The sequence below is a fragment of the Trachypithecus francoisi genome, unplaced genomic scaffold, assembly GCF_009764315.1.
Source record: "Trachypithecus francoisi isolate TF-2019V2 unplaced genomic scaffold, Tfra_2.0 Lachesis_group15, whole genome shotgun sequence".
Lineage (NCBI taxonomy): Eukaryota > Metazoa > Chordata > Mammalia > Primates > Cercopithecidae > Trachypithecus > Trachypithecus francoisi.
The window spans coordinates 114,886,486-114,906,750 of NW_022681460.1; the positions used below are offsets into that span (position 1 = coordinate 114,886,486).

At 53.3% G+C, this 20,265-nt stretch overlaps 3 protein-coding genes and 1 long non-coding RNA gene across 8 annotated transcripts in view; 2 read left to right on the plus strand and 2 right to left on the minus strand.

Annotated features, from left to right (window-relative positions):
- The window catches only part of LUC7L (LUC7 like), a 49,238-nt gene extending 39,852 nt beyond the window's left edge, over positions 1–9,386 (plus strand). For 2 of the 5 annotated variants that reach the window (XM_033236443.1, XM_033236447.1), the window contains 4 exons: positions 4,986–5,074; positions 7,778–7,807; positions 8,218–8,385; positions 9,013–9,386. In XM_033236443.1, coding sequence (XP_033092334.1) covers positions 4,986–5,074; positions 7,778–7,807; positions 8,218–8,385; positions 9,013–9,154 — 429 coding nt within the window. In that variant the 3' untranslated portion in view covers positions 9,155–9,386. Of the gene's footprint in view, positions 1–4,985; positions 5,075–7,777; positions 7,808–8,217; positions 8,423–9,012 lie in introns of all 5 variants that reach the window. The other 3 variants (XM_033236446.1, XM_033236445.1, XM_033236444.1) reach the window with 3 other exon arrangements.
- A 4,134-nt stretch (positions 9,387–13,520) lies between these two features.
- LOC117097925 lies at positions 13,521–19,015 on the plus strand. Its single transcript, XR_004443099.1, has 3 exons — positions 13,521–14,403; positions 17,840–17,956; positions 18,067–19,015. It is a non-coding gene; the product is annotated as an uncharacterized LOC117097925 (long non-coding RNA).
- Positions 14,562–15,423, minus strand: HBQ1 (hemoglobin subunit theta 1). Its single transcript, XM_033236452.1, has 3 exons — positions 15,161–15,423; positions 14,871–15,075; positions 14,562–14,761 (listed from the first exon to the last, which is right to left on the minus strand). Exons 1-3 carry the CDS (start codon positions 15,253–15,255, stop codon positions 14,633–14,635), a joined length of 429 nt encoding a protein of 142 aa, XP_033092343.1. The 5' UTR covers positions 15,256–15,423; the 3' UTR covers positions 14,562–14,632.
- Positions 18,840–19,702, minus strand: LOC117097923 (hemoglobin subunit alpha). The gene is made up of 3 exons (XM_033236450.1): positions 19,542–19,702; positions 19,221–19,425; positions 18,840–19,077 (listed from the first exon to the last, which is right to left on the minus strand). Exons 1-3 carry the CDS (start codon positions 19,634–19,636, stop codon positions 18,949–18,951), a joined length of 429 nt encoding a protein of 142 aa, XP_033092341.1. The 5' UTR covers positions 19,637–19,702; the 3' UTR covers positions 18,840–18,948.
- Between the last annotated feature and the right edge of the window lie 563 nt (positions 19,703–20,265).

Below are 20,265 nucleotides of genomic sequence, written 5' to 3' on the forward strand. Positions count from 1 at the left end.
AGACAAAAATTAGCCGGGCGTGGTGGTGGGCGCCTGTAGCCCCAGCTACTCAGGAGGCTGAGACTGGGGAATGGTGTGAACCCGGGAGGCGGAGCTTGCAGTGAGCCAAGATTGCGTCACTGCACTCCAGCCTGGGCGACAGAGAAAGACTCTGTCTATAAGAAAAAAAAGTAAAAGTATCTATGTATCCAATAGAATTATAAATCACAATTTAGTATGCATTTACCACACCATTAAAAATTTGCTCTTGGCCAGGTGCAACGGCTCACACCTGTAATCCCAGCACTTTGGGAGGCTAAGGAGGGCGGATCACTTAAGTCAGGAGTTTGAGGCCAGCATGGCCAACATGGCAAAACCCTGTCTCTACTGAAAACACAAAAATTAGCTGGTCATGGTAGTGCACATGTGTATTCCCAGCTACTTGGGAGGCTGAGGCAGGAGAATCGCTTGAACCTGGGAGGCAGAGGTTGCAGTGAGCCAAAATCGAGCCACTGCATTCTAGCCTGGGCAAGAGAGTAAGACTTTGTCTTAAAGAAAAAAAAAATGTTTCTTAGCCGCTGGAAATGTTACTTTCCCATTTCTCCTTTGAATTACATTTTCATTTCATATCCCAGAATTTTGTCTTACTGTAGTTTTTGTTTGTTTGTTTTTGAGGCAGCGTCTTGCTCTGTCACTCAGGCTGGAGTGCAGTGTTACAGTCGCAGCTCACTGCAGCCTCCACCGCCCAGGTTCAAGAGATTCTCCTGCCTCAGCCCCTCAAGTAGCTGGTACTATAGGCATACACCACCACCCCTGGCTAATTTTCGTGTTTTTAGTAGAGATGGGGTTTCGCCATGTTGCCCAGGCTGATCTCGAACTCCTGAACTCAGGTAATCCACTCGCCTCTGCCTCCCAGAGTGCTGGGTTTACAGACGTGGGAAACAGTGCTTGGCCTAATGTAGTATTTTTTTAATATCTGCAAGTCATATATTTCCTTAATGTGTATCTCTGTGTTAGAAATGTGAATATTGTGAAATGTTTTTCCCTTCTACCTTAAGAAGCATTAACTTAGACAGCTTGTTTTTTTTTTTTTTTTTGAGACAGAGTCTTGTACTGTCACCCAGGCTGGAGTGCCGTGGCTGGATCTTGGCTCACTGCAAGCTGCGTCTCCCGGGTTTACACCAGTCTCCCGAGTAGCTGGGACTACAGGCGCCCGCCACCTCGCCCGGCTAGTTTTTTTTTTTTTTTTTGTATTTTTTAGTAGAGACGGGGTTTCACCGTGTTAGCCAGGATGGTCTCGATCTCCTGACCTTGTGATCCACCCGTCTCGGCCTCCCAAAGTGCTGGGATTACAGGCTTGAGCCACTGCGCCCGGCCTAGACAGCTTGTTTTATCATTGCAGCAAGAGTTGACCAAAACAACATAACTTGTATTATAGATTTTGATAAATAATTATTAAAGTAACAGTGCAAAATATTTGGAAGTGCTCCTCTTAATGATAACGAGTGTAGGAGTTCTATGCCCTAATTAGAGGAGGCTTCACTCCCAGAGGTATCCACCTTCCTTGGCCTCCCAAAGTGCTGGGATTACACGAGCCACTGCACCTAGCCAATCCTTAGTTTTTTTTTTTTTTTTTTTTTTTTTTTTTTTTTTTAAGAGACGGAGTCTCGCTCTGTCACCCGGGCTGGAGTGCAGTGGCCGGATCTCAGCTCACTGCAAGCTCCGCCTCCTGGGTTCCCGCCATTCTCCTGCCTCAGCCTCCCGAGTAGCTGGGACTACAGGCGGCTGCCACCTCGCCCGGCTAATTTTTTGTATTTTTTAGTAGAGACGGGGTTTCACCATGTTAGCCAGGATGGTCTTGATCTCCTGACCTCGTGATCCGCCCGTCTCGGCCTCCCAAAGTGCTGGGATTACAGGCTTGAGCCACCGCGCCTGGCCAGTTTTTTTTTTTTTTTTTTTTAATGCCATCCTTGAGGCTGGGTGTGGTAGCTCACGCCTGTAATTCTAGTCTTGAGGAGGCCAAGGCAGGAGAATTGGTTGAATGCAGGAGTTTGAGACCAGCGTGGGCAACATAAGGAGACACTGTCTCTACCAAAAATTAGCCAAGCATGGTGGTGTGTGCTGTAGTTCCAGCTACTCAGGAGGCTGAGGCGAGAGGATTGTTTGGACCTTGGAGCTCAAGGCTACAGGCTGCAGTGAACTGTGATCACGCCACTACACTCCAACCTAGACAACAGAGGATTGTTTTTGTTTTGTTTTCAGAGACAGGGTCTCCCTCTGGCACCCAGGGTGGAGTGGAGTGATGTGATGGTAGCTGATAGCTTATTGTCACTGTAAGCTGGAACTCCTGGACTCAAGTGATCCTCCATCCTAAGTCTCCTGAGTAGCTGAGACTATAGGCATGCACCACCACATCTGGCTAATTTTTCTTTTTTTTAGATAGGAGGTCTTACTATGTTTCCCGGGCTGGTCTCAAACTCCTGGCCTCACATGATCCTCCCAGTTCAGCCTCCCAGAGTACTGAAATGGCATGAGCCACCATACCTGGCTTTAATGCCATCCTTAAACATAACCTTAAAGGGGCCGGGCGCGGTGGCTCAAGCCTGTAATCCCAGCACTTTGGGAGGCTGAGACGGGCGGATCACGAGGTCAGGAGATCGAGACCATCCTGGCTAACACGGTGAAACCCCGTCTCTACTAAAATATACAAAAAATTAGCCGGGCGAGATGGCAGGCGCCTGTAGTCCCAGCTACTCAGGAGGCTGAGGCGAGAGAATGGCGTAAACCCGGGAGGCGGAGCTTGCAGTGAGCTGAGATCCGGCCACTGCACTCCAGCCTGGGCGACAGAGCGAGACTCCGTCTCAAAAAAAAAAAAAAAAAAACATAACCTTAAAGGTGTCCATCTATGTGTGCCCTGCTCCAGACACAGGATGAGCATGGGCGGAGCTTTAGAGCTGCAGATGCCAGTCAGCCAGCTTTCCATCCTTGTCGTGCCCTTGTGGGGAGCGTGCTCTCATCCACACTGGGTATGGACGATTATCCTTATGCCATCGTGGCTCTCTGGACGGAAAAGACTAGTGATTCTTTGTCTTACTGGCTCTGACTTGCTTCCACTCGGGGCTTCACTTGGCACAGATGAGGGGCATTAAATGCCTTAGAGTTGATATTGGGAGTAGGGGTTACACAGAACGGTGCCCGGTGCTTTTCCACTCAGCTTGCGTTGATGGTGTTTTCATTGGTGAGGTTTCTCACAGCCTCCTCCCCCTTACATTGCTTTCTTAATCAAGCCTGATGATTCACGTCATTGTGTGTTGAAAGCCAGTTGCAAAGGATTTGTGGTCCACCTCCTCTGGCCTGCTGTCCTCTAACTCAGTTTGGTCTAAAGCCAGCGTAGCACCCAGCACCCTGAGGTTGGGCTGCTTTTTGGCTGCAGGGGTTCTGCTCCCAGTAGCAAGATGTGTTTGATCAGATATGTCTGTTCTTTTTTACCATAAAGTTTGTAGAGTCTCCTAGCTATCTGGGTTGGTTTGAAACAATGTGATCAATTCCCTGTGAGTTAGAAGTATAGCACCACTTAGAATAGACAGTTTGTTACCAAATTGTTAAAATCTAATGATAGGCTGAGTGGCTCAGGCCTGTAACCCCAGCACTTTGGGAGGCCAAGGCAGGAAGATTGCTTGAGCTGAGGAGTTCAAGTCCAGCCTGGGCAACATAGCAAGATCCCGTCTCTATAAAAAATGTTTACGGATTAGTCCGCCATGCTGGCACACTCCTATAGTCCCAGCTACTCAGGAGGCGGAGGGCTTGAGCATGGGAAGTTGAGGTTCTAGTGAGCTGTGATTGTGCCACTGCACTCCATCCAGCCTGGTTGAACAGAGCAAGACCCTGTTTCACAAAAAAAGTGGCTGGGCGCGGTGGGTTCATCCCTGTAATCCCAGCACTTTGGGAGGCCGAGGCGGGCGGGTCATGAGGTCAGGAGATCGATACCATCCTGGCTAACACGGTGAAACCCCGTCTCTACTAAAAATAAAAAAAAATTAGCCGGGCGTGGTGGCAGGCACCTGTAGTCCCAGCTACTCTGGAGGCTGAGGCAGGAGAATGGTGTAAACCCGGGAGGTGGAGGTTGCAGTGAGCTGAGATCACACCACTGCACTCCAGCCTGGGCAACAGAGTGAGACTCTGTCTCAAAAAAAAAAAAAAAAAAGTAAATAAAATAAAATGTAAACGAGGCAGGTGCAGTGCCTCACGCCTGTAATTGCAACACTTTGGGAGGCCGAGTCAGGCAGATCACGAAGTCAGGGGTTCGAGACCAACCAGACCAACATGGTGAAACTTCGTCTGTACTAAACGTACAAAAATTAGCCAGCTGTGCTGGCGCACGCCTATAATCCCAGCTACTCAGGAGGCTGAGGCAGAAGAATTGCTTGAACCCGGGAGGCAGAGGCTGCGGTGAGCGAAGATCACACCACTGCACTCCAGCCTGGGCAGCAGAGTGAGACTCCGTCTCAGGGAAAAAAAAAAAAAAATGTAACGATAAAGCATTTTTTCATGTGTTACCTTCTTCATTAAGAAGTTTTAAAAATGAATGTGTAGGCCAGGCCCGGTGGCTCATGCCTGTAATCCCAGCACTTTGAGAGGCTGAGGCAGGCGGATCACCAGGTCAAGAGGTCAAGACCATCCTGGCAAACATGGTGAACCCCATCTCTACTAAAAATACAAAAATGAGGTGGGCGTGGTGGCGGGCGCCTGTGCGAGGCCAAGGCAGAAGAATCGGTTGAACTTGGGAGGTGGAAGTTGGAGCGAGCCGAGATTGCACCACTACACTCCAGCCTGGTGACAGCGAGACACCGTTTCAAAAAAAAACAATGTGTTCCCATTTCCTTAAAGTGTCTCTTCACTTTTTAAATTACCAATACCGAGCTTAAATAAAGCTGCTTTGTTAAGTGGCATTCACACTCTGCTTTGTGTAACTTGCTCTTCCCTCATTTTTTGTTTCATTTATTTAGAAAACTGTCGCTGAAAAGCAGGAGAAGAGAAATCAGGATCGCTTGAGGAGGAGAGAGGAGAGGGAGCGGGAGGAGCGTCTGAGCAGGAGGTGAGCCTGAGGGCTGGCAGTGAATGAGCTGCACTGGCCTCTGGCATTCCCTTGTCTCTCCATTCCACTGTTGCTTGGAATAGTCAGGGCCATTATTAAGGAAAGTAGTAAGGCCAGGCCTGGTGGCTCACGCCTGTAATCCCATCGACTTTGGGAGGCTGAGGTGGGCAGATCACTTGAGGTCAGGCATTCGAGACCAGCCTGGCCAACATGGTGAAACTTCGTCTGTACTAAAAATACAGAAATTAGCTGGGTGTGCTGGCAGGCGCTTGTAATCCTAGCTACTTGGAGGCTGAGGTGGGAGAATCACTTGAACCCAGGAGGCAGAGGTTGCAGTGAGCCAAGATCGTGCCACTGCACTCCAGCCTGGCCAACAGAGTGAGACTCCATCTCAAGAAAAAAAAAAAAGGAGGCCAGGCGGGGTGGCTCACGCCTGTAATCCCAGCACTTTGGGAGGCCGAGGCGGGTGGATCACGAGGTCAGGAGATCGAGACCATCCTGGCTAACACAGTGAAACCCTGTTTCTACTAAAAACTTCAAAAAATTAGCCGGGTGCGGTGGTGGGCGCCTGTGGTCCCAGGTACTCCTGAAGCTGAGGCAGGAGAATGGCGTGAACCCGGGAGGCAGAGCTTGCAGTGAGCTGAGATTGCGCCACTGCACTCCAGCCTGGGAGACAGAGCGAGACTCCACCCGCCCCCCCCCCCCCCAAAAAAAAGAAAGAAGTAAACAACATATTCAGTCCAACAAAACGCGGCCCAGCCCGGGGCTGTGTGTGCATGGCAGTCAGGTAAGGGATCCAAGCTGTTGAAGACTGTGTGTGGGCATTGCTGTTGATTTACTGAGTGCTACGGGGCTGTTGGGCACCTGTTTACAGAGGGGGTGGTGCCTGCTCCCCTTTGGCAACCGTGCTGGGCTGGCGTGGAAGCAGCAGGACCTTGGGGAGCTGGGTAGGAGAATCCAGATGGAGGAGGTGGCAGTTTAAGCCAGGTAAGGGGCGGAAAGAGTCCAGGGAAGTTCTGGGATAGAACTGATGGGATTTGCTGGTAGTGTGTGAAGTGTACAGAGGAGGAAATGAAGCTGGTCTCCTGGTTTTTGGCCTGGAGTTGCTGCTTGGTGAGGTTGGAAGGCTGGGTATGGTGTATTGCAGTGGGAAGAGGTGGGAAGTAGAAGATGCCTCTGGCCATACTCAGCTTGAGAGGCCGTCTTGAGGTGGGGCTGTTGAGTCTGATTGGAGTTCAAAGAAGAGATAGGAGCCAGAAGTAACCACATCTTTTTGGACACAGCTCGTTGTCCAGGAAGGTTCCCAAACCACTTTTCCTGAAAGAATTCCTCAGTGCATAACTCAGGGTGAATGTTTATTGTATTTGTTGTTGTTTTTTTTTGAGACAGGGTCTCGCTCTGTTGCCAGGCTGGAGTGCAGTGGTGCAATCTCGGCTCACTGCAACCTCCACCTGCTGGGTTCAAGCAATTCTCCTGTCTCTGCTTCCCCAGTAGCTGGGACTACAGGCCTGCGCCATCATGCGCAGCTAATTTTTGTATTTTTAGTCGAGACGGGGTTTCACCATGTTGACCAGGCTGGTCTCGATCTCTTGACCTCATGATCTGCCCACCTTGGCCTCCCAAAGTGCTGGGATTACAGGCGTGCGCCACTGCGCCCAGCTGTTTGTGATTTTAATCATCCAGCAGGAGATTCTGATTGCACAGAAACTTAAACAGTCTAAAAAAAAATTAAGCAAAACACACAATCCATTTTTTGCATGGAGTTGGACATTTTTACATGCACTGTCATGTTTAGGCCGTGCGTGTTGTGGGTGTACATGGGGCCGCTTGACCTTAATGGCTTATGGGCACAAAATGAGGCCTCATAGCTTGCCTTTTTCAGACGCTGGTTGTGTGGCAGAATGAGCTGATGACTCACCTGGCAGGAAGCCTGTGTCTGGAACTTAGGGCTTTGCTTTCACTTTTCGGTGTTTTAGTGTGCCCCACTTGCTGGCTGCACGTTCTGTGCTGGAGTCTGTTGTAAAGACTGGAGAATCATTTATAGGACTTGGGTGTAAAGACTGGAGAGTCATTTGTAGGACTTCGGTGCAGCACAGTCGGTGCAGACTTTTCATGGCCCTTGTAATGTTAAAAGGCTGCGTCTGATGCTCGGATGTGGCCCCCTCTGTGAGGCTCAGGTGACACTGAGTGTGCCACAGAGCGGCTGCCACAGACTGGCTGTGGGGATGGGAGCAGTGGCACTTCCCATTCAAACTGGGAACATGCAGGCAGCTCGAATACAGTAGGCTTTTGGGGGCAGTGCCTCCCTTCTGATACATGGAGCCCTCCCCCTCCCCCAACCCTGAGAGGGTGAGGAACGGCTGCTTTCGGGAAGTCATTCACTTTTTTTTTTGAGACAAAGTTTTGTTCTTGTTGCCCAGGCTGGAGTGCAGTGGTGCGATCTCAGCTCACTGCAACCTCTGCCTCCTGGGTTCAAGTGATTCTCCTGTCTCAGCTGCCTGAGTAGCTGGGATTACAGGTGCCCGCCACCACACTTGGCCAGTTTTTGTGTTTTCAGTAGAGACGGGGTTTCACCACGTTGGCCAGGCTGGTTTCCAACTCGTGACCTCAGGTGATCGCCCGCCTCGGCCTCCCGGAAGTGCTAGGATGACAGGTGTGAGCCACCATGCCTGGCCTTGTTCATCTTTTTTTTCCCCCTTTTAGGTCGGGATCAAGAACCAGAGATCGCAGGAGGTAGGTTTCCAGGTCCATTAAAATGTTGTCAGTCAAATATCTCTTTCCATAAGCATTTTTCTTAACATTTAATGTTTATGCCTTTACAAATGTTATCTGGCAGGTAGGGCTGGCTTGTGAAGGGCACAGGGCAAGGGGTTGCTTGGTGCCATGGAGGATTCCCACTGTTAATGAGAGGGAAGGTTGGGGCCTGCAGGGTGACAGGAGTATCCAGGCCAGATGTTTTCAGGAGGCCTCATTGGAAAGGTCCTAACCATTGGAGATGAACTGATGGAAATATTTTAAACCCAAATTTGTGGGAGTAAAGGGGAAAATGTCAGTAAAGCAGCGAGCAGAATCTGCTGAGGGGTGGGGCCCTGGTAGTGTTGGCACCTGTAGAGTCTCAGCCTCAGAACTTTCTGATTTTTCAGGTCACGCTCCCGGGATCGGCGTCGGAGGCGGTCAAGATCTACCTCCCGAGAGCGACGGAAGTTGTCCCGGTCCCGGTCCCGAGATAGACATCGGCGCCACCGCAGCCGTTCCCGGAGCCACAGCCGGGGACATCGTCGGGCTTCCCGGGACCGGAGTGCGAAATACAAGTAACTACTCTGACTCCTTCGGTAGCTGCAACCAGGAGTGAGCCCTTCTCTGTGTTCCCAGGGTCTGCTGAGGCCGTGTCTGGTGGGGATGGGGCTGGGCTCACACTCAGGAGTAGGGCTGGGGAGTCGCGAATGGGACTCAGGTCTGGGAAGAGGCGAGAGGGCTGTGGAGGAGCTCACGCGGCTCCAGGTGTTGCTGCAGGGGCTGTACGTGCACCAGCCTGCGCCCTGGGCCTGTGCACTGTCGCATCCATACAGAGTGCCTGAGACTTACGTCCTCACCAGGCCCTGCTTACCTCTGTTTTGGTTTTTGTTTTTGTTTTTGATACTTTTTTTCCATTGTGTTTTTACGTAGTGTCATGTTCTGTGCATATAGTGTTGTATTCTCCTTTGCACTGTTTATGTTACAGTGAAGGCTGTCCTTATTAAAAATCTTTGCAAAGGTCACTTTTTAATGGCTGTTTAACACTCCATATGTGGTGGCAAGTCTGGCTGGCCTGTGGGGGATGTCCGGGTGTAGGGGATGCATGGCCTTCCCTGGCCTGGTCTGCAGGTCCATCGTCGTACCTGAGCGGCCAGCAGAAGTGGGGCAGCAGCCTCCACTGAGCCTCTGGTTCCCATTCCCAGGTTCTCCAGAGAGCGGGCATCCAGAGAGGAGTCCTGGGAGAGCGGGCGGAGCGAGCGAGGGCCCCCGGACTGGAGGCTTGAGAGCTCCAACGGGAAGATGGCTTCACGGAGGTCAGAAGAGAAGGAGGCCGGCGAGATCTGAACCCGTCTCCCGGGTGCTGTAAATAATCTGATAAACGTTCACACAGTCTAAAATTACCCTTTATATTTGCTGAATACATCTCATCTTTTGTAGTTTAAAATTTCTATTGTTTTGGAGCTAGCTGTGAGTTTCTAGAATTGTACAGAGTTGCTCCTGTGTTCTGGGGTCATGTTGAGTAGGAATAAATAAATCTTGACGACTGCCTCCTGAGGCTGCAGTGGGGTCTCTGCTGTCTTCTGCTTAGAGGCTCTTCACTGTGACCCCGTGCCAATGCCACCATCGCCTCACAGAAACCATGACTTTACTCGTGGGCCATGTCTTGTCTTCTGGCATCCAGTAGATGGCACGGCACTTCCTATTCCCTGCACCTGACTGACGGGACCCAGGTGTGCATGCTGTTTGCTCTGTCCCACACAACCTTCTGAGTGTCTGAGCTGCCCATCTCCAATGGGGAGGAGGGAGGGGCTCCCATTCTGCCTTCATTTATTTAGGAAAAGCTGTCTTGTCTGGTCAGCTGCTACCACAGCCTTAACTTGGGACTCAGGTGAGTGACACCGCACTTCCCCTTTTGAAGGTACTAGCACAAAACAGAGACCTATGGGGCTGGGCGTGGTGACACATGCCTGTAGTCCCAGCTACTACTCAGAAGGCTGACGCAGGAAGATCTTTTGAGCCCAGGAGGCTGAGGCAAACCTTGATTCTGCCACTGCACTCCAGCCTGGGTGACAGAGGAAAACCCTGTCTCAAAAAAAAAAAAAAGAAAAAAAAAAAGGTGGTTTGTCTCATGTCCCATGTGAGCTGATTAAGTTACTCACCTCTCAGTTCTTTCTAATGTACCTGCGTTACATCAGGTAGATACCAAAATGAAGGGCCAGGTGCAGTGGCTCACGCTTGTAATCCCAGCACTTTGGGAGGCAGATCACTTGAGGTCAGGTGAGATCCCCGTGCCCGGCCAGGATGGAGTAAAGTGTGCATAAAATGTGCTGGTGTAACACTTTTTCAACGTACAGTTCAATGGCCTGAAGTGTATCTACATCCTTGTGCAGCCTTCATCACCACCTGTGCAGGGGTGGCTTTGAAAAGGCAGAATGCGGCGGGGCGCGGTGGCTCACGCCTGCAATCCCAGCACTTTCGGAGGCTGAGCCAGGTGGATCACAAGGTTGAGACTGTCCTGGCCAACATGGTGAAACCCCATCTCTACTAAAAATACAAAAAATTAGCCAGACGCGGTGGCAGGCACCTGTAAATCCCTGCTACTCGGGAGGCTGAGGCAGGAGATCCGCTTGAACCCGGGAGCTGGAAGTTGCAGTGAGCCAAGATCGCACCACTGCACCCCAGCCTGGGTGACAGAGCAAGACTCCATCTCAAAAAAAAAAAAAAAGGCAGAGTGCAAATTACCCTGGACTTGAGTAGACCTATGAGTCTCCCCAACAGTGTGGAGGGCCCACAGCTGCTCCCCTAGATCTGCCCCTCTGGGTGGGTTCTGTACCAAGTGGGCTGAGCCCTTGAGCCAGGGCCAGCTCCCTCCAACCTCCACATCTCCAGGGAGGATGGAGTCTGGCTCTTCCAACTTCAGTGATGCTCCCGATGTAATCCCAGGCCCAAGAGGGTGTCCACACCTAGTTACAGGAATCTGAGAGCCTGATGCTTCTCCAGGGTCCCTGAGCCTCCTGGGCTCCAAGTGCTTGCTCCTGTGTGCAAAGGTGCAGCAGCTGCGGGTCCTGTGCTCTGGGAGCACACAGGATGATTGAGGTCAGACTGACTCGAGCTACCCCAAGGACAGAGAAACTAGAACGTAGACCCAACCTTGTGGTTCCCAGCAGAGGGGGACTCATGGGTGGGCTAGGGGACAGGTTTTCTTTTCTTTTCTTTTTTTTAAGACGGAGTCTCGCTCTGTCACAAGGCTGGAGTGCAGTGGCGGGATCTCAGCTGACTCCAACCTCCGACTCACTGGTTCAAGTGATTCTCCTGCCTCAGTCTCCCAAGTAGCTGGGATTACAGGCATGCATCACCATGCCCAGTTTTTAGATTTTTAGTAGAGATGGGGTTTCAACATGTTGGCCAGAATGGTCTCAATCTCCTGACTTTGTGATGAGCCCGCCCCAGCCTCCCAAAGTGGTGGGATTACAGGTGTGAGCCACCGTTCCCGGCCTTTTTTTTTTTTTTTTTTTTTTTGTGGAGACGGAGTCTTGCTCTGTTGCCCAGGCTGCAATGCAGTGGTGCCATCTTGGCTCACTGCAAGCTCCGCCTCCCAGGTTCACGCCATTCTCCTGCCTCAGCCTCCCAAGTAGCTGGGACTACAGGAGCCCACTACCACGCCTGGCTAATTTTTTTGTATTTTTAGTAGAGATAGGTTTTCACCGTGTTAGCCGGAATGGTCTTGATCTCCTGACCTCGTGATCCGCCGGCCTTGGCCTCCCAAAGTGTTGGGATTACAGGTGTGAGCCACCGCGCCCGGCCCCAGCCGATTAAGTTTTAAAAAGACATCACTAATCAAATGTCAGCTCCCAACCATGAAGAGCAGTCAAGGGTGCAGGCACTGGCCCCCCACTGGTGAAACAAATGAAGGCAATTTTGACAATATTACCCAAAAGCCATAGCCGTGGGCACACTTACCCCAGAAATTCCACATCTGTAAACATCCCTCTAGGAAATCATGTATGTGTATACAATTTTAGCTATAAATATTCACAGTAAGGTTTTCTGCAAAGTTTTCAAAACTATACAGACACAAATGAAAAATCACCCGCAACTGCTTTCCCTTTCTGGGATTATATCAAGTGGTGACAGTTGCCTTCTCTATCCCTGTAGTCCCACACCCATGGAAGACTGCTGCCAATATTTGATATCTATTTTCAAGTTTTATTGTGGTTATGTTAATATAAAAATTGATTTATGCTTTACATATAGACTGTGGCATGATCTGTTATATGAAGGTCCTGGCATTTCTCCATGTCTGTGCTCAGACTGACCTAATTCTCTGTGATGGGTCCACAGTATTCCCTTGTGACTCTACCATAATTTAATCTGTCTCCTGTTTATGAATATATTGGTTGTGCATCGTATTTTTTATTTTTTTATTTTTTTGAGACGGAGTCTAGTTCTGTCACAAGGCTGGAGTGCAGTGGCGGGGTCTCAGCTCACTGCAACCTGTATCTCCCAGTTCGAGTGATTCTCCTGCCTCAGCTTCCCGAGTAGCTGGGATTATGGAACATGTCACCACGCCCAATGAATTTTTATATTTTTAGTAGAGACAGGCTTTCACCCTGTTGTGCAGGATGGTCTTGACCTCCTGACCTTGTGATCTACCCACCTCACCCTCCCAAAGTGCTGGGATTACAGACGTGACCCGGTTTTTTTTTTTTTTTTTTTGAGACGGGGTCTCACTGTGTCACCCAGGCTGGAGTGCAGGGGCACGATCATAGCTCACTGCAGCCTTACCCCCCCTGCTCAAGTGATTCTCCCACCTCAGTGTCCTGAATAGCTGGGACCTCAGGCACACGCCACCACGCCTGGCTAGTTTTTAAATTTTTGTAGAGACGAGGTCTCCCTATATTGCTCAGGCTGGTCTCAAACTCCTGGGCTGAAGCAGTCTTCCCACCTCAGCCTCTCCAAGTGCTGGGAGTACAGGTGTGGGCCAGCGTGTGCCCAGCTAGGTGCATATCTTTGAACATCACTGCAAATGTCCGTTGGCCTTTGGTCCATCTGAGTTGCCTGTCTTCTGGCTTTTCTGTTAGGCTGATGGACTAGAAAGGGATAGGGAGTATAGGGCCAGAAGAAAGATAATTTGGAGATCTCTCTGTTGTTTTTTTTTTCTTGAGACGGAGTCTTGCTCTGTTGCCCAGGCTGGAGTGCAGTGACTCGATTTCAGCTCACTGTAATCTCCCGCCTCCCTGGTTTAAGTGATTCTCCTGCCTCAGCCTCCTGAATAGCTGGGATTACAGGTCGCCCGGCTAATTTTTGTATTTTTAGTGGAGACGGGGTTTCACCATGTTGGCCAGGCTGGTCTCAAAACTCCTGACCTCAGGTGATCCACCTGCCTCTGCCTCCCAAAGTGCTGGGATTACAGGCGTGAGCCACCATGCCTGGCCCGGAGATCAAATGTAGTAGAGATGTTATCTGCCACGTGTAGCAAATATTTTCTTCAGCTCCTCCCCTCCCCCCCTTTTTTTTAGATGGAGTCTTGCTCTGTCTCTCAGGCTGGAGTGCAGTGGTGTGATCTCTGCTCACCGCAGCCTCCGCCTTCTGGGTTCAAACCATTCTCCTGCCTCAGCCTCCTGAAGCTGGGATTACAGGCGCACACCACTACACCCTGCTAATTTTTGTATTTTTAGTAAACACGGGTTTCACCATGTTACCCAGGCTGGTCGCGAACTTCTGGCCTCAAGTGATTTGCTTACCTTGGCCTCCGGAGTGCTGGGATTACAGGCATGAGCCACTGCGCCCGGCCTGTCCACTTCTCAGTGTCACCTTGAGAATACTATTTCTGAGGAAAAGCATCTCTATATGTGCCTAGAAAGACTAGAACAGCTACGCATTAAATGTTAGGGGTCTGGGTGGGGCCTGTCTCTGCCTTGTGTGTGTGTGTGTGTGTGTGTTACACATGTGCTCTTGGAGGTGACAGCCATGTCCTGTTCTTGTTTACACATAACACATTTTGCCATGTGTCACGTGGGAGCTGAAGGATGTGCTGCACCCGTCCCTGGACCTGGGATACACAGGAAGGTGCAGCAAGCGTTGTTTTCGGAAGTTCTACAATGACCATGATTGGTTTTATGTGGACAAATATAAAAAAGAAGGCCTAGCTTCCCTCTCCGTAGTGGTGTCGGGTGAAGGCAGCGGTCTGGGTCGGCTCCTGGCCCACCTTGCCTGCTACGTGGCTAGGTGCTGGGGGTGGTCCCACCTCCCCCACCGCAACGCCCCCGGCACCCCAGGTCCCCAATTCCAGGCCACAGCTGTGGAGCCATTAGGGGGCTGCGCGTTGCGCAGGTACCGACTGGCGCCGGGAGGGGGCGCTGTTCCCTAACCTGTTCCGAGTCCGCCCCGGGTCCTGACGCCGCCCGCGCACGTTCACGCTGCAGGTGCGGAGTTCTCGCAGTGGGCCCGGGCCGCGTGCTTGACCCCGAGTGGGGAGGACGAAGCCAGCCGCCCTCGGGATGGGCAGAATCGGCCGTCCTCGCAGCCCGCCGCCCGGGGCGACCCGCGGCCCCCACCTGCCACCGCACTCGGGAGGGTCAGAACGCACGCAGGTCGGTGCCCCCGTGGCCGAGGCCCCAGACCTGCTGGGGGTGGGACGAGGCGCGCCTGGATCTGGGCACTGGGGTGCGCCCCAGACCCTTACTTTTCCGTGGGGCGGGGCGGCGCTGCCTTCTGGCGTCCTGCCTTCGAGAGAGCACGGCAAGAAGGCTGCGCCTTGGGGAGGCTTTACTCATACACGGGGAAGATCGCCTGGGGGTCACACGGCCACCCACCCACAGTTCAGCGGTACTCGGAAGCCAGCGCAGAGATCACGTGGCTCAGGAACTTGTCCAGCGACGCCTGCAGCGCGGGGCTGAAGTCTCCGGGGTAGTGCCGGGCGAGGGTCACCAGCAAGCAGTGGCCCAGGAGCTGCGGCGAGCGCGCAAGGCTCACTTGCCTGGACCCGCCCCACATGCCCCCCGCACCCGCCCCGCCGGAGCCCTCCCGGGAACAGGGGCCCAGCACGGCAGCCGCTCACGGGGAAGCTGGCTGGGTCCACTCGCAGCTGGCAAGCGTGCAGGTGGCTCAGAGCGGACAGCGCGCGGGGTAGGTCGTCTAGGCGCTCCACGGAGAGGCTCAGCGCGTCCGCCACCTTCTGGCCGTGTGCTCTAACCTGGGCGGAGCCGGGGCTCAGGTCTAGGTGGGAGAAGTAGGTCTTCGTGGCGGGGAAGGCCAGGAAGGTCCTGCGAGAGGAACGGCGGTGAGGCGCGTCCGGGGGGCTTGGGGAGGGAGGGCCCCGGAGGGCGGGGGCGCCCAGCCTCGCCGCACCTCTCCAGGGCCTCAGTAGCGTAGACGCCGACGTTGCTGCCCAGTTTCTTCCACAGGGCGCGCACCAGCGCCCGGTCCTCCGCGGAGAGCGCCATTCCCGCGCTGGAACCCGCCGTGCCCTGCGTCCTCGCTGCGCCTGCGCGGACCGGCCAGGGGCCCCGCGGCCACCAGGGGGCGCCGCGCTGCAGCCTCTCCACCCTGGAGTCCAGGGCCTGGTCCCGGATGCCCGGACCGCGCGGCCTCAATCTCCGACAGCTCCGACCGGGGCCCTCTGAATCGCCCTGGATCCAAGGCCCCCCCGTCTTAGGTGTTCACCATATAGTTTTCAGTCTCTACTAAAAACACAAAAATTGGCCGGGTGCAGTGAGTGCAGTGGCGCGATCTCGGCTCACTGCAACCTCCGCCTCCCAGGTTCAAGCGATTCTCCTGCCTCAGCCTCCCGAGTAGCTGGGATTACAGGCGCCGCCACCACACCCAGCCAATTTTGTATTTTTACTAGAGACACGGTTTCACCATGTTGGTCAGGCTGATCTCAAACTCCCGACCTCAGGTGATCCGCCTCGTCCTCCCAAAGTTTTGGTTATTACAGGCCCGGCCATATGTATTATGATAACACTGAATTTCGGCATGCATTTGTCATTGGAAGTCAGTTTATTCTGCCTCTTGAGTCTATTGTGACGCTTGCCCGAGTCTATTTTCTCATTTATTATATAAAATGAGGGTGACAATTTCTTCTCAGATTGTGAGAATTAAACGGATAACAACTGTCAGGTGCCTGACTCATAGCTGTGTTTCTTCAGGGCAATGAACGTTTACTGAGTGCCTGGGATATAACCCAAGAATAATAGGAAATGCGTATGCAACACTGACTCTGCTTTACCCCTTATAGCTTTTTTGTTTTAAAAAAATTGTGCTAAAATCGACATAAATTATCATTTTAGCCATTTTTCAGGTGTAAAATTTGGTGATACTAAGAACATTTACAGTGTTATGCAACCATCACCACTATCTAGGTCAGAGCTTTTTCGTCATCCCAAACACCAACTCTGTACTCATTAACAGTAACTCTGGGCCGGGCGCGGTGGCTCAAGCCTGTAATCCCAGCACTTTGGGAGGCCGAGACGGGCGGATCACGAGGTCAGGAGATCGAGACCATCCTGGCTAACACTGTGAAACCCCGTCTCTACTAAAAAATACAAAAGACTAGCCGGGCGAGGTGGCGGGCGCCTGTAGTCCCAGCTACTCGGGAGGCTGAGGCAGGAGAATGGCGTGAACCCCGGAGGCGGAGCTTGCAGTGAGCTGAGATCCGGCCACTGCACTCCAGCCTGGGCGACAGATCGAGACTCCATCTCAAAAAAAAAAAAAAAAAAAAAACAGTAACTCTGGCCCCGGCAGCCACTGATCTGCTTTTGGTTCCTATGGATTTGGCTGTAGTGGATATCACATATAGGTGGGGTCATGCAGTATGTGACCTTTGGTGTCTGGCTTCTTTTACTTGTCAAATATTTTCAAGGTGTAGCTACATCCTATCAGTGCTTCATTTCTTTTTATGGCCGAATAATATTCGCTTGTATGTGTAGATCACCATGTTTTATTTACCCATTCATCTACTGATGTATAATTTTTATAATTTTTTCTTTTTGGGATAGAGCTTCGCTCTTGTTGCCCAGTCTAGAGTGCAATGGTGTGATCTCGGATCACTGCAACCTCTGCCTCCTGAGTTCAAGTGATTCTCCTGCCTCAGCCTCCTGTGTAGCTAGGATTACAGGCACGTGCCACCACACCCGGCTAATTTTTTGTATTTTTAGTAGAGATGGGGTTTTACCATATTGGCCAGGCTGGTCTCGAACTCCTGACCTTGTGATCTGCCCGCCTTGGCCTCCCGAAGTGCTGGGATTAGAGGCGTGAGCCACCGTGCCCAGCCGCTGGGCTAATTTATTTTATTTTATTTATTTATTTTGAGACGGAGTTTTGGTCTTGTTGCCCAAGCTGGAGTGCAATCGCGCGATCTTGACTCACTGCAACCTCCGCCTACCAAAGTGCTGGGTTTACAGGCATGAATCACCGCACCCGGCCAATTTTTGTGTTTTTGGTAGACACAGGGTTTCACCATGTTGGCTAGGCTGGTCTTGAACCCCTGACTTCAGGTGATCCACCTGCCTCAGCCTCCCAAAGTGCTGCAATTACAGGCATGAGCCACGATGCCCGGCCAATTTTTATAATTTTTTCTTAGGCTTAGTCAACTGAAGCAGCAGGAGTGGAGAAGGAAACAATAAATTTATAACTGGTTCTGATCAATTAATTTTTTTTTTTTTTTTTTTTTTTTTTTTTTTTTTTTTGGGACAGAGTCTTGCTCTGTCTCCCTGGCTGGAGTGAAATGGCGCGATCTCTGCTCACCACAAGCTCCACCTCCCGGGTTCCCGCCATTCTCCTGCCTCAGCCTCCCGAGTAGCTGGGACTACAGGCGCCCGCAACCGTGCCCAGCTAATTTTTTGTATTTTTAGTAGAGACGGGGTTTCACCGTGGTCTCGATCTCCTGACCTTGTGATCCGCCCGCCTTGGCCTCCCAAAGTGCTGGGATTACAGGCGTGAGCCACCGCGCCCGGCCTCAATTAATTGTAAATACTGCTGCACTGCAACCAGCCCACTGAGGTACATTTGACATATTTTTAGCTTTAGGTCAGACCTCCATTCTTCCTGATGAAATAATGAAGACACTGTCTTCCTGAGAGTTCCATACTGTACTCACAGGCTGTGGGAAGGACATCACAAACGCAGGCAGAGGGCCTGCCATAGGTATTTACCAAGGGCAATTCATGGGCTCAGGGAAGAAAAGATATTGCTATCAGTTGAGGGCCAGGGCTTTATGGCTGCGAGGTCTGGGAACCCTCCCTCTGATACCCCAGGCACTGAGAGCCTGCTCAGCAAAGAGAAAATACACTGCAGGGAGGAGGGACCTTCTAGCTAGGACTCCGTGGCCCGGCTCTCCTCTCCAGTCACAATGGGACAGGCTCCCCAGCCTCAGGGGAGCTGAGTGGGTGCTGAGCTGAGCCCTGAGCTGGGCCCAGAGACGACCTCCTGACCTCACCAGCCCCAGGGCATCAGTGTCTGGATCCTTGTGAGCATCCTAGGATGGCCTGGGGGTGAAAGGGGAACCCCTATTGAATTGTCTGGGGCCTGCGGTTGCGCCCCTCACCCCTGATTTCATCTAAACTGTGCCTGTGTCTGGGAGGTTTTACGGAGACTAGTGGGGACAATGGGGGATCAAAGCAGCCGCGCTGGAGTGGGACTTCCCTAACCTACCCACCACCCATATCTGGGAGGACCTCTGGGAAACCGGTGAGGTCTCAGGCAGAAAGCCAGCCAGTTCTTGGCACAAGAGTGCCTAGAAATGTAAATATGGATACATTCATTATTTCAACAAATCTGCATTGAATCTGAAAGGCCTGGGAATAAAACTCAGGAAAGAGCAAATGCATCCTCAGACCGCGCTAGGCTCCAGCGGTTTTCCAGTTGGACTTTGCGATGGCTCAACTTCCTTCCTCTCTCCCTTTCTCCCGCCCATGCCCTTTCCTACCCTATCCAGCTGCAGAGAGGTCCCAGCCATGTGTGTCCTAGCTGCTGTCCACGCCCATCCCTGGCACCTTCCCTGAGGGAAGAAACTCAGGCACACACAGGCTGCCGCCCACTCAGACTTTATTCAAAGACCAGGGGGTACGGGTGCAGGAAGGGGAGGAGGGCCTGGCGGGAGGCCCAAGGGGCAAGAAGCGTGGCCACCGAGGCTCAGCTTAACGGTATTTGGAGGTCAGCACGGTGCTCACAGAAGCCAGGAACTTGTCCAGGGAGGCGTGCACCGCAGGGGTGAACTCGGCGGGGAGGTGAGCGGCCAGAGTCACCAGCAGGCAGTGGCTCAGGAGCTGTGGAGAGAAGAGGGTCAGTGGGGCCGAGGGCCGGCAGCCGCCGCCTGCGCTGCACCCCCCGCAACCCGCGGGATGCTCTGCCCTGCGAGGAAGGCGCCATCTCGCCCCTCGACCCAGATCGCTCCCCGCCCGCCGCTCACCTTGAAGTTGACCGGGTCCACCCGAAGCTTGTGCGCGTGCAGGTCGCTCAGCGCGGACAGCGCCTGGGGCATGTCGTCCACGTGCGCCACGGCGGTGGTCAGCGCGTCGGCCACCTTCTTGCCGTGGCCCTTAACCTGGGCAGAGCCGTGGCTCAGGTCGAAGTGGGGGAAGTAGGTCTTGGTGGTGGGGAAGGACAGGAACATCCTGCGGGAGAAGCAGAGTGAGGGGTGGGGTTTGGGTCCGGGGCCAGGGCGGTTGCGGGTGACCGGTGGGTCAAGGCGGGCGAGGAGCCCGGGTCGGAGCAGCGGAGGGAGCCTCACCTCTCCAGGGCCTCCGCACCATACTCGCCACCGTGCCCGCCGACCTTACCCCAGGCGGCCTTGACGTTGGTCTTGTCGGCAGGAGACAGCACCATGGTGGGTTCTTTCTGAGTCTGTGGGGACCAGAAGAGTGCGGGGCCGCGAGCGCGCCAGGCTTTATGCTCCGGGCGCGGGGACACGCCCGGCGGGGCGGTGCTCATTGGCTGGCGCGGAGCCCGGGGCGCGGCCTGGACCGCAGGGGAGTCCCGGACGGAGCCTGCGCGGGGCCGGGCGGCGGCTTGGCCTCCCCTGGGGGCGCACACGGGGCGGGGGCCAGGACGTCTCCACCCTCCCCCCGCCACTCCACTCCCGCCCATCCAGCTCGCCGGGAAGCAGGGCGGTCGCGACGCTGGGCGAGGGGCCGGCCCGTTGGGGTCGGGCGCTGTCCGCTCTTCCACCCCGGAGCGCAGCGCCACCCTTTTCTTTCGGGCGCCCGAGCGTCCCTAGTGAGGGAGAACGTCAGCCCGCACCCCCGCCCCGGCCTGGCACGCGCTGGACGCGCGTCAACTCCAGCGGGATCGGGGAACACGCGGGCGAGCGAGTGTGAGCCGGGAGGCCTCGCCCAATCCGGGGCGGAGAGGAATGCGCGCACCCGGACGCGCTGGCCCATAGGAACGCAAAAGAATTTCCGCGCAGAGCCCCTCCTGCTCTCCAGCCTGGCTTCCTCCAGCTCCCTTTCCCTCTG

Coding starts and splice junctions, on each gene's coding strand:
- LOC117097923 (XM_033236450.1), bottom strand. CDS start 19,636: ATGGTGCTGTCTCCTGCCGACAAGACCAACGTCAAGGCCGCCTGGGGT. Junction 19,426..19,541: donor GGTGCGGAGGCCCTGGAGAG/GTGAGGCTCCCT, acceptor CTTCTCCCGCAG/GATGTTCCTGTCCTTCCCCA. Junction 19,078..19,220: donor TGGACCCGGTCAACTTCAAG/GTGAGCGGCGGG, acceptor TTCTCTCCACAG/CTCCTGAGCCACTGCCTGCT.
- HBQ1 (XM_033236452.1), bottom strand. CDS start 15,255: ATGGCGCTCTCCGCGGAGGACCGGGCGCTGGTGCGCGCCCTGTGGAAG. Junction 15,076..15,160: donor GCTACTGAGGCCCTGGAGAG/GTGCGGCGAGGC, acceptor TTCCTCTCGCAG/GACCTTCCTGGCCTTCCCCG. Junction 14,762..14,870: donor TGGACCCAGCCAGCTTCCCC/GTGAGCGGCTGC, acceptor CGCTCGCCGCAG/CTCCTGGGCCACTGCTTGCT.